This window comes from Ochotona princeps, chromosome 8 (assembly GCF_030435755.1).
Source record: "Ochotona princeps isolate mOchPri1 chromosome 8, mOchPri1.hap1, whole genome shotgun sequence".
Classification (NCBI taxonomy): Eukaryota; Metazoa; Chordata; class Mammalia; order Lagomorpha; family Ochotonidae; genus Ochotona; species Ochotona princeps.
In genome coordinates, this window is record NC_080839.1 from 63,687,651 (window position 1) to 63,699,120 (window position 11,470).

At 59.3% G+C, this 11,470-nt stretch overlaps 1 protein-coding gene across 1 annotated transcript; it reads right to left on the minus strand.

Moving 5' to 3' along the window:
- Positions 1-210: 210 nt before the first annotated feature.
- Positions 211-7,474, minus strand: EMILIN1 (elastin microfibril interfacer 1). The gene is made up of 8 exons (XM_004582870.2): positions 6,848-7,474; positions 5,836-5,961; positions 5,187-5,407; positions 2,249-4,165; positions 1,746-1,862; positions 1,370-1,387; positions 1,084-1,221; positions 211-847 (listed from the first exon to the last, which is right to left on the minus strand). Exons 1-8 carry the CDS (start codon positions 7,021-7,023, stop codon positions 510-512), a joined length of 3,051 nt encoding a protein of 1,016 aa, XP_004582927.2. The 5' UTR covers positions 7,024-7,474; the 3' UTR covers positions 211-509.
- Positions 7,475-11,470: the final 3,996 nt, after the last annotated feature.

Consider the following 11,470-nt stretch of genomic DNA (forward strand, 5'->3'; position numbering starts at 1 on the left):
CTCGGTGGGTGCCGGATGTCACGTGACACGCGACGCGGTGGAGCGACAAGGCGACCTCGGTGTCCAGCGCCCCTTGGCGGACGCGGGCGGAACGGACGTGACCGCCAGAGCCTTCAGGAGCTCGGGTCGCCGTCTTGTCCCGCTTGGCCCCATGGACTCCTGTGTCCCTCCCACACCACAACATGAAGTAGAGCAGAACTGTCCGTCTTGTTTTATAGAAAAAAAAATAAGAGTCTTTATTCCTCAATAGTTTAGTATGGCAGTGGGGGCCGGAGCCTGCTCGGGACAGCCCCGCAGCCCGGGAGTCGGTCCAGGGAGGTTGACGGAGGGAGTACGGTGCAAGGATTAGCCCTCCGCAGCCCAAGACTCAAGCCGGGATTCTGGACTAGGGGACGCCAGAGGCCCCCAGCCAGCTGCGGGCAGCGGGCGGCGCTCTGTGCCTGGCGGGGGTCCAGCGCCAGCTCTCTTCCGGCGCCAGTCACTTTGAACCGGTGGGCCCAGCGCCTCGTCTACAAGTGTTCCAGCTCGGGGTCCTCGTAGAGCAGGGCTCCACTGAAGATGGTGAGTGGTTCCTCCGAGTGCGCCAGCTGCCCCATGACCAGGTCAATGCAGACCGTGTCCCCTGCCTGTAGTGGCAGGATAAGGCTGAACACGCCCAGGGCGCCCGGGCTCGGCTGGCTTTCAGCCACCGGCTTGTTCTCCAGAGCCTCAGGCTCGTAGCCACCAGAGTCGATGCGGGCCACTCCCAGGTTGGAGCGTGACAGCACGGCCTCCACTTTCTCATGTCGGTGACCGGTAAGCACCGCACTCAGCAGGTAGCGCCCGGCCAGGGGTGCGGTGAACACGCCTAGTGGGGAGGGGGAGAAGAACGGCAGTCAGGAGGGGTGCGGGATGCCCACCCACAACTCCCAGGCCAGGGCAGAGGCGCTGAGTGCTCTTAGAGAACAGGCCAGAAAGAAGAGGAGGAACCTGGCCAGATCAGAGAGACACAGAGGCACTGTCTGTGGGAAGAGAACACCCTCCCATGGTACCACCCCGGCAGGCCCACTTCCGGGCGCTCATCCCAGCCCCTCCCCCTCTCACCCGTCTCTGGATCGTAGTAACCGCCGTCATTGAGCAGAACTCTGTCGAAGGGGACTGTGCCAGGTTCGGATCGTGGCAGACTTAGGGCAGCTGAAAACGCTACCCGGGGTGCAGGGACTGCTGGGGTTCCCTCCTCTCCTGGATGGGGAAAGGGTCGGTGTAGGAACACGGTTTTGGTGTTCACCTGCCCCCACCTTCCCCTCTGAGATCCCTGCCCCTGAGGGTCTCCATTGTCTGAGCCCTGGTCCAGTTCTCCTCCCTCCAAGATCAGAGGAGAACAACTTACCCTGCTCCCCCTGGGGACCTGTGGGAAGAGAAAAGAGCTGTGAGACACTGCCTGGGTCTCTCCAGGGTGCATGTCATGGCAGGAATGATTGGGGGTATCAAAAAGGGAAGCCTCGGTAAGGTGGCCTGTGTTCAGCTGCTGGACCCTGGACCCACACCGCAGGTGGCCCTATGGCATTAGCCTCAGCCTCCAGAAAGGCAGTGGGACCAGCAGATCTGAGGGCAAACATGGCGGCTGTTCCAACTCCATGACCTCTCACTCCTCCATCAGCCAATGCCTCACACCTTCCCCTTCTACGTCAAGTTCAGAGTTCAGTGTCATGTCTGGGGCTGCCCAAAGGGTCGGCAGCCACAAAGGGTTCAGCTCCCATACATACCTGGTGGCCCTACAGGCCCCTCTTGTCCGTCCTTGCCCGGAGGTCCTGGGGGTCCAGCAGGGCCTGGGGGTCCCTGCACCCCAGGAGGCCCTGGCGGGCCCACCTCACCCGCAGGCCCTATGGTGACAAAACAAAGTTGAAAGACAGCCAGGCAGGGAGCATGCAAAGACTGCAGAGGGTGGTGGCTCCGTGGGCAGGTAGAGGGATGACAGGCGGGCTTCTGCAAGTCGACAGGGAGATGAGGGTCCGGTTGTCCCTGCCGGCCACGCAGCTAGCAGGACACCATCCCACCTCCAGCCCAAGGCCTGAGTGCTGGCAGACAGAAAGGACCTGGCATCACCTCTTAAGACGATCAGGACCGTGGCTGGGGTTGCAGTTCATGCTGGTCAGAGCAAGGAAAAGAGAAGAGAAACTAGAGGCTGGGTTGTGGTGGGATAAGGGGTGAAAGAAAGAGCGGGCTCTGGGTAGGGCAGGTCCCCACATGCCTCCTCTTGCCCCCTCACCCGTGAGGTCTTTCTGACTGAGCTTGTGCAGACGGTCCTCCAGGAGCAGCAGGGAGCTGTTCAGGGCTCCGAGCCGCCTGCCCAGGCTGGCCTGCCCCCCCAGAAGCTTCTCCAGTAAGGCTGCCTGTGTCTGGCTGGTGCTGTTGGTTTCCCGTAGCCCAGCCCAGAGGCTGGCCACATGCCTGGAAAGGCCCTCACGCAGCCCCTGCAGTCCCCCGGCCACAGTGTCCAAGCGCTCACAAACTCCTTCCAGACGGCCCAGGCGCCCCTCCAGGCTGGGGCACTGTCCCACCTGGGCCTGCCCCTGCTCTAGGCCACGAAAGCGCTCCTCACTCTCTGTGGCATGCTCTGTGGCCTCTTGCTGCAGCCTGTTGATCTCAGAGATGATGCTGTCCTTAGTGGCCCCCAGGTCGGCCAGATCAGCGCCCTGGCCCTCCACGGTGGCCTGCAGTTCGTGCAGCGAGTCATTGAGAGAGCTGAAGGTGAGGATCACCTCCGACAGCTCTCCTTGTAGGGCCTGCAGCGCAGAGCCTGAGCTGCCACCAAACACACTGAAGCCATCCAGAGGCCCGCGGCTTGGGCCTCCGACACCTGGCCCGGCACCGGGGCCCCGCGGAGGCAGCAGCGGGCAGGAGCAGCGCTCCACACCGTCCCGGAGACGGCCGAGTTCCTCCTGGACGCCCCCGCAGGCCCCGCAGCCCTCCTCTCCGCGGGCCTGCAGCAGAGCCTCCAGCTGGCCCAGCCGCGTCGCAGTGACATTCAGCCGCAGCGTGAGTTCCGTGGCTGCCCTGTCCTGCTTGTCCATGCGGTCCTGGAGCTGGCCTACAGCACCCCGCAGGCCCTCTAGCACAGCCTGTCGGGCCTCTCCCTCTGCCCGCACCTGATGCAGGCCGGAGCCCACCAGTCGCAGCTGCCCCTCGCTGTCCAGCACCCTTTGTTCCAGGCCACTGAGGATCTCATTGACCTGAGAGTCCTGAGCCCCGGGGGACCCGGAGCAGAGCTGTCCACACGCCTGCACGGCCCCTGCCACCTGCTCTTCCAGCAGATCCAGCCGCCCACCCAGCTCCCCACTCACGTTGGCCAGTTGCCCTTCCAGCTTCTCCAGCCGGCCTGGGGCAGCTGGCAGCCAGTGACCGAGCCCTCCAGGTCTACCTGACCAGCTGTCTTCCAGCTCCTCCGAGGGACCCAGGGTGGAATTGAAGCGGCCTTCCAGGCGGGAAAGGCGAGAGGCAAGGCTGCTGTAGCCTGGAGGATGGCCCCCCTGCCCAGCAGCACCTCCCAGCTCTGTGCCTCGCCTTCCACTCAGCACTGTCACTGAGCCAGCCACCACGTCAAGCCTGCGCTCCAGCTCTGCCAGTCGCCGGCCCAGCTCAGGGGGGCAGCACTCTTGAGGGGGCCTACGACCCAGGGCTGGCCCAGCAAGCTGCCGCTGCCGCTCCTCCACTGATGCCAGCAGCTTCTCCAGTGCTCGCAGCCGCTCCCGGTCCTCCTGTTGCTGCCGGCGGAAGCCATCCAGCCCCGCCAGGCACACGGAGCATGACTCCTGCAGTCGGCGCTCCAGCTGCCGCAGCAGCTCCTCACTGGGGCCAGAAGAGGCTGGGGTCTGACCTGGGACCCTGCTATTGCCACTACTGTGGTGGTTGTTGAGGTGGCCCAGCTCCTGGTCGTGGGTGGAGACGCGGTTGTCCAGGAGCTGCAGCTGGTGCTGGATCTCGCTTAGGGTCTCATGCACACCGGGACGGGCTGCTGCATCCGCTGGCTGCTGCCGCCCGTTAAAGGCCGTCTCCACCGCCTTCTGCACATCTTCTGCCAGGCGCCCGCTCAGTCCCTGCAGGATGCCCCGCAGGCCTTGCAGTTCCTTTGTCAGGCTCTGCACCTGCTCCTCCAACTGCTGCACCTTCTCTGACTCCCCAGGACCTGAGAAGTGGGGAAAGCAGAGGGGCTGGACCTCAGGGTTCTGGGACTCCCTGCCAGACCTGCCCACTTGTTGGGCTGCATGCCCCTCCTGGACTTGGGCAAGAAGAGGAAAAAGGAAACACAATTCATTGGATGCTTCTGCTAGGGCAAACTTGAACCTGGCTGTTCCCCTTACAGCAACTCTGCTAGGCAAATACTATGAACTCTTCCCATTTCATACATTGGGAAACAGAGGAACTGGTCACCTAGTTGAATGAGACAACTAGTTTAATGAGTGGTAGAGCCAAGTTTCAGGCCTAGATCATCTGTCTAGTCACCTGCCACAGTGCCCACTAACTTTATAGACCTGGCATCCTCATCTGGAAAACAAGGATGACACCATCTGTCCTATCTTTCACAGCCAGGTGGCAATGGCAGACAGGCACTTTGGCCACCACGCTGTGGCTACGACTGGGCACCATGGCCTCCCAGCACCGCAGGCACAGACAGACGCTACGTGGCCAGCCAAGCTGGGGCTCTGGCTGCCTGGTCAGAAAGTCAGCCAGAGGTTCCTGTTTCCATAATTATGGTGTGGCTATCTCGCTGGCAGGAAAGAGCAGCACATCCTGTGTGCCCTACATGCATGGAGAAGCAATGGGGACCGCAGCATTCTGGGAGCTGCGGTCTCCAGAGCTCTGGGGCGAGGTGGGGCTGGGACCCACAGTCAGGTGCAGTGCATGCTAGGAATTGTAGTCTCTGAGGAATTCCCCCTTCCTCTCGCAGCTGTTCCTGACTAGGGAGGCTGTTGGCCACATGTGGGCGTGTGAGAGCACTTTCCCTTTGCCTTCTTTTTCTCTGGCTTTTTAGCTCTCTCTGGCACGTGCGCGCATACACACACACACACACAGCAGGGCACACACAACAAGCTTAACTCCCTTCTGTCCCTCTCGCCTCTCTGAGCAGCCCAGCCCCCTGCTACCTCCTCCCTGCTCCACATCCCTCCTCTCCCCATCCCTCCTACTCCAGCAGTTCCCTTGCTCACCTTCTCCCCCCAGTCCACTCAGGTGGCTGCCTGCGCTGGAGCCGGAGAGGCTGGGACGGGCAGGCTGGGGCCGAGGCTGTGGTGTGGCGAGTGCAGGGCCCAGGGCTGGGGCAGGACCCTCGGCACAGTCGTCACCCCCATAGCCCTGGCAGCATCTCCACTCCATATCAGTCACTGTTTTGTAGGCCACACGGTAGCGAGGTCGGACGAAGCTGCGGTACCTGACAGGGGCAGAGGAGGCCTCCTTAGACCTTCCTGAACTGTCAGTGCCCTGACCCCTGTCCTGGGAGCCACTGGTGGACAAGGCCTCTCCCTTGGGCTGAGTCCTTTTAACCATCCCGCATATGGCCTTGCTCTTGACAACTCTCAGCTTCCGAGGGCCAGATCCCTGCTCTCCATCTCCTTGCCCTCTGCGGGACCCGCGAGCTCTTCTGGTGGATGACCCATCCTGGACTAGAGAAGGCTTTGGGGCAGGAGCCGGCAGGTGAGGTTGGGCTGCCAGCACAGGCTAGTTGGCTGCCTTGGCACTTCGCCTGTTAGCCCCTTGCTATCTGCTTTGTGCAAATTCTCCGCATTAGCACCCGCCTCTGCCCTCAGGTGACTTTCCCCTGCCTGCATGCATGCCCACCCCCAGCAGCAGCGCTCTCACATGATGCTTCGGGGGCACTGGGGCTGGCCCCAGCCACAGGGTTGGTAGTCTGGCTTGACAAAGGTCTGCACGCCATCTTCAAGGACACAGCTCACCGTCCGCGTCACCACGTAGGCACACCAGTTCCTGCAGGCACAATCGTACCTGGGCCCAAGCACTGAGGCACAGATACTCCAGAGGAGGGCCTGGGGACAGCCACAAGGTGGTGGGAGGAGGCTGGGGGAGGCTCAAGAGATGACAGGCCACCTTGAGGGACCAGTGAGCACTGGGATTTTGGCAGGGGCAGCCCTTGGACCCCTCCCCCCACACTTTCCTGTGTAACAGGAGCAGATAAAGACTTTTCAAGATGGGGAGAAGCACTGAATGGAAACCACTAGCCCAGAGAAGTCTGTTCCCGTGGGCCCAAGGTGGTGGTGGTGGTGTGCCTGGGCAGCCTCCATCTCATGTCATAGTGTTTGTCCCTTTCTGGCCCTGTCTCATTCCCACAGGCCATATCCTTAAGGGTGAACACCTGGTCACTGGCTTCCACCCACAAGGCAGGGAAGAGGCCAGGCAGGCAGGAGTCTGGCTCAGTTAAGGACTGAGCAGAGAATGAGCCATTGATGAGCCCGGCCTCCCTGGGAGGGCCCATTCAGGCTGGCCTCTGATCAGAGCAGGGCAGGAGGGCCCATGACTGGCAGGGGAAGGGACAAAGAGTCGGCTTAAGGAACCAGGCTGGTACACAGCTAGTAGTTGGCAGGGAAGCCTGGCCCTCCTCCTTCAGGACACTTCACCCTAGGCCCCAACCACAGGTCCCCCAGGAGAGTGTGGAGCTGATACCTCTGACGCATCCATAGGGGTGCATCTACATGGTGGGGAGGGGACCCTGGAAAAGGCTCCGTGAGACTGGACGTGTAAGGGGCTACCTGAGGCTCCCCTGTTTCCCTTCCTGTGGACACCGTGGAGACAGCCCGGCATATCACCTCCCGCCCGTCCACCTACCTCCAGCCTTAGCTTGGGCCCCGAACCTTACCTGTGGCGGCTGGCGGGCCGGGGTGCGCTCTGGGCCTGAGGTCCCCCGGGGCTGAGGGCACCGCCGCCCCCTGTGTAGAGACTGTAACCTCGGGGAGGGTAGCTCGCGGCGCCGGCACCCACGGCCGCGGTCAACAGGCAGTAAAGGCAGCAGCTCCAGAGGGTGCTGGGGGCCATGGTGGGGGCGCTCGGCGGGGCCTCAGAGGCACATCCCGGCCTGGCTGCTGGCGCCTCTGTCCCGGCCAGGGATGCCGCCGCGCGCTCGGCGGGACGGCAGTCTCAGTGCGGTCCCGGCTTCCTGCAGCCTGCCCCCCGCGGCCGCCGCCCGCCAGCCGCCTCTCTGGCTGCCTGGCCTGACCCCTCTCCCCTCCTCAAGCTCCCGTCTGTCCCTCCCTCAGCTCCTTCCGCTCTCCCCTTCTCCACTTCTGAGGGGCGTCTGTTCTCGGTGCCCTAGCCCCCGGTGCCCGGCCCCTGGCCCTCTCAGATGCTGTTCCTGGGGCTCCACACCCCTGGGCGCCACTGGACCTTCTTCTGCTCCCTCGACCCTATCCTTCTCCCTGATGGCCAGATCCTGGGGGTGACAAGGCTTTGCCCCTGTGGCCGCTCAAAGGCAGCAAGAGTGGCTGTGGGGCGACTGCCTCCTTCCTCCCTGGTCCCTCCCCTCCCTCCCCCTGTCTGGCTCCCGGTCCAGCCTCCAACGCCCCCCCTCGCCACCCCCCACCTCTCCAACCATCAGGCGCCACATCTGCTTCTTGTTAACTCCGGGAAAGAGAGGGAGAGAGAGGAAGAGGGGGAGAGAGAGAGAGAGAGAGAGAGAGAGAGAGAGAGAGAGAGAGAGAGAGAGAGAGAGAGAGGTTAAAGGAAAAACAGAAATGTGGAGTTGCCACCGGGCTTGAGGCCAGCCTCTCAGGCCACATGGAGCTAGGGCCAAAGCTGGGGAGGAGTCCCAAGGCGGTAACTTAGAGGAGGACCAGGAGCCAGGACCGCAGCTCTCCTGGGCCAATGCCTCCCCTGGGAGAGAGGACTGGTGAGAGGGAACCCGAAGCGGGGGAGGGGGCTGTGAAAGAAAAGAACTGGCAGGGTTCAGCCCACATCACTCACCATCCAGGCCAGCTGCTTCCTGTTAGAGACATGCGCACCAAGGCTCAGAGAGGGAAAGCCACTTGTCCATGGTCACACAGCAAGGCCACAGGCACAGTGAGATTAGACTCCAGGTACCTTGTTTGTGACTGGGAAGCAAGCAAGAGGGCAGGGGAGAAAGAGGAAAAGGACTCCCATGAGGCAGGCAGGAAAGAGAGAAGACAACAAGAAAAAGACAGGAGCCAGAAGTTGGGAGCTGTCTTCTGTTGAGCAATGGAGACCACAGAACACTGTTCCTAAAGACTCAAGTGCTTGCCTTGGTTAAGGGCAGCTCATAACACTCTGCCCATACCTGCGTGTGTAGGTGCGTGTGCATATGTGTCAACATGGGGACCTACCTGTATGGCACCAAAGAAGGTCACCTCCTGGCCTGGGAGCAAACCTTAGTCCCCCTGTGTGGTATAGATTGCAGCCCTGAAACAAAGCTTCATGAGGACTGAGTAGGTTCATTCACGCAAACCCGTTTCAGAGCAGTGTCCTGCACCTATTCAATGAACATGTGTTCAGATATGTCGGAAGAAGTGGGACAGGGAGGCAGAGGGGGCACATGGTAGGGTGAGGAAGGCTGGTTAGGGGGATGAATGACAAGTTTTCGAGTACAGGAAGATGTCACACAGGAGGAAGGTGCCATTGGGAGAGACGAACAGGTTGTTCAAGCACAGGGACTCTTGTCCCAGCTCCTCATCTGGCTGCTCTCAGAACTTGACTCAAATCCCAGCCTGCCACTGGGAGTCTGAGGGTTCCATCCAAACACTAAGTCACTAAGTAATGCAGACCTGGGTTCTGGTGGGACAAGGAAGGGGCAGCTGCAATGGCCTGGTGACTGCCTAGGTACCTGGGAACCAAATGAAAGGAATTGCTAGAGAAATTTCTGTGGACTGAGCCAGGATGGAGAACAGTAGGGGAAAGAGAAGATTTGGAGGAAAAGGACCCATCCTGAATCAAAGCCCAAAGGAATACATCCCATGGACATGACTGAGCAGCAGATGGGGGGAATGTGCATCATGGCTCTGGGAACCATGGACAGGGTGATGGCTGGAAACCATGAGAATGAATGACACCAAAGCTTCCTGTGACATGTCCTACAGCCCAGGAAAGCCCAGGGCATGGCCTGGATGGCTGGGGGGAAGAGATTGGTTAGAGGGAATAGAGTGATAAAAGCAAATGCTGGAGCCAACAGAAATGGAACTTTGTGGTTCCCCTTAGAGCTCTGTGCGGCAGCATACAGAGGACTTGGGAACATGTTCACAGGAGATCCTGGTTGCAAATGAGCTGTCAGTGACACCCCATCTTCTTGTCAGCTGGAACTGCTGGCTCTAGCCCTGCTGGGCAGCCAGCATCCTTTCCCACCAAACTGGTCAAGGATGCCACTATGGCTCTTTCCCCTCTCCCTCTGGCCACCTGAAAGGTCATTCTAGTAACCTTGTCACTGCCCCATTTCAGCATCTCCATTTCCTGCCCACCCCTGCACCCCCCGCCCCTGGAGATGAAAATTTTCTTATATAATTTAAGTGTGTTAGGTTAAAAATGCTGGCTTTAAAATACAACTGCAGGGCCCGGTACAGTGGCCTAGCGGCTAAAGTACTCTCTTTGAAAGTGCTGGGATCCCATATGGGTGACGGTTCTAATCCCAGCAGCTCCACTTACCGTCCAGCTCCCTGCTTGTGGCCTGGGAAAGCAGTTGAGGACGGCCCAATGCTTTGGGACGCTGCACTTGCATGGGAGACCTGGAGGAAGTTCTTGGCTCCTGACTTCAGATCGGCACAGCACCAGACATTGCGGTCACTTGGGGAGTGAATCATTGGATGGGGGATCGTCCTCTCTGTTTCTCTTCCTTTCTGTATATCTGGCTTTGCAATAAAAAAATAAATACATCCTCCAGGTCTCCTATGCAAGTGCAGGGTCCCAAAGCATTGGGCCGTCCTCAACTGCTTTCCCAGGCCACAAGCAGGGAGCTGGACAGGAAGCAGAGCTGCCGGGATTAGAACCGGTGCCCATATGGGATCCCGGCACGCCCAAAGCGAGGACTTTAGTCACTAGGCCACCACGCCAGGCCCCAACCACAAATTTCCAAAGAAATCAGTGAGTGTTGTTGACACCAAAAAAGGCTAAGTTCTTCGGAAGTACTAGGACAAAATCTAGTCTGCAACCTCTCTAAGATGGGGGATTTCCAAGGATCTAGTGCCAAGGGAAATCTTGGCCATACTCAGCAACTAAGCTGTTCCTTGACTCGTCACTAAGCAGTGAGCCCTTGGGGACACGAGCCATAAGGAGCCCTTTAGGTCTCACGGCCTCTGTCAGAGGGCTGCATATTGGGAGGAAAACAGGAGGAATTGCAACTGGAGCCTTGGGTTATACCAACCCAGTGGGGAGTCATGCTCTTGTGGGATCCTGAGCAAACATTCCCTCCTCTCTAAATCAGCTTCTCTCACCAGTCCTTACTCCCAGTGAAAGGCATGGGGACTCCTCTGGACCTGAGGGTCAGTTCCCCTCTTCCTGCTAACTTCCTCATGCCTTTTCCTCGCCTCAGACACTCTTCTGGAAAATGTCTTTCTCATCGCAGAGATGACATATTCTACACGTGTCCCACTGGCAGCCACGTCTCATCCGCCCACAGCCTCCTTGGGGGAGGCGCTCTGCCTGTCTCCCTTCCCACATACTTTTCCAACGAAGCTCCTTTCAAGTGTTGTCAGGGCTTAGCTCAGTCTAGCTGAGCCCCAGAAACCTTTATATATATATATATATATATATATATATCTCAGGTCTTCCAGGCACTAGGCCAAATGACCCATGCACGACTGATAAAGAGTCGCTGTCCTAGGCACAGGAAATTTGGTGGGGGCGGTGATTAGGAAGACATTTCTGGGTGCTGCTTTAAAAAAAAGATTTACATATTGGAAAGACAGATTTACAGAGAGGAGAGACAAAGATCTTCCACCAGTTAGTTCTCTCCCCAAGTGGCTGCAGCACCCAGAGCTGAGCTGATTGAGGCCAGGAGCTTCCTCCAGGTCTCCCACGGGGGGTACAGGTTCCCAAGGCTGTGGGCCATCCTCAAATGCTTTCCCAGGCCACAAGCAGAGAGCTGGATGGGAAGGGGACATCTGGAGTACAAACCGGCATCCATATGGGATCCTGGCGTATGCAACATGAGGACTTTAACCACTAGGCTACTGTTCCAGGCCCTTCTGGGTGTTTCTAAAGCAAATCCTTTTCCTCTTGTCTTTGACCCTGGGCCAACCTATTGAGTCTGCAGTTTCACAGAGAATATGGGGTGGAGGTAGGAGACATGGAGGACACTGTCCTCCACCAGCTCAGGACCCTGATCAGATCACCTTCTGTGACTCAGTTTTGTTGGTTAGAAGACGATCTTGAGAGCCCCTTGCATGGTCTAGGGGACCACCTGGGTCAGCAGGCTGTGGGCCACATGGAAATCTGAAGCACTTCCAAGGGTTTCTCTCATATCGTCTGCAGTCTAGCACCTTCC

Bases quoted from the DNA above. Each gene is read 5' to 3' on its own strand.
- EMILIN1 (XM_004582870.2), bottom strand. From the start codon at position 7,023: ATGGCCCCCAGCACCCTCTGGAGCTGCTGCCTTTACTGCCTGTTGACC. The intron at 5,962-6,847 runs GTAAGGTTCGGG...TTGTGCCTGCAG, and splicing joins CGGCCCGCCAGCCGCCACAG to GAACTGGTGTGCCTACGTGG. The intron at 5,408-5,835 runs GTGAGAGCGCTG...TGCCCCTGTCAG, and splicing joins CAGTGCCCCCGAAGCATCAT to GTACCGCAGCTTCGTCCGAC.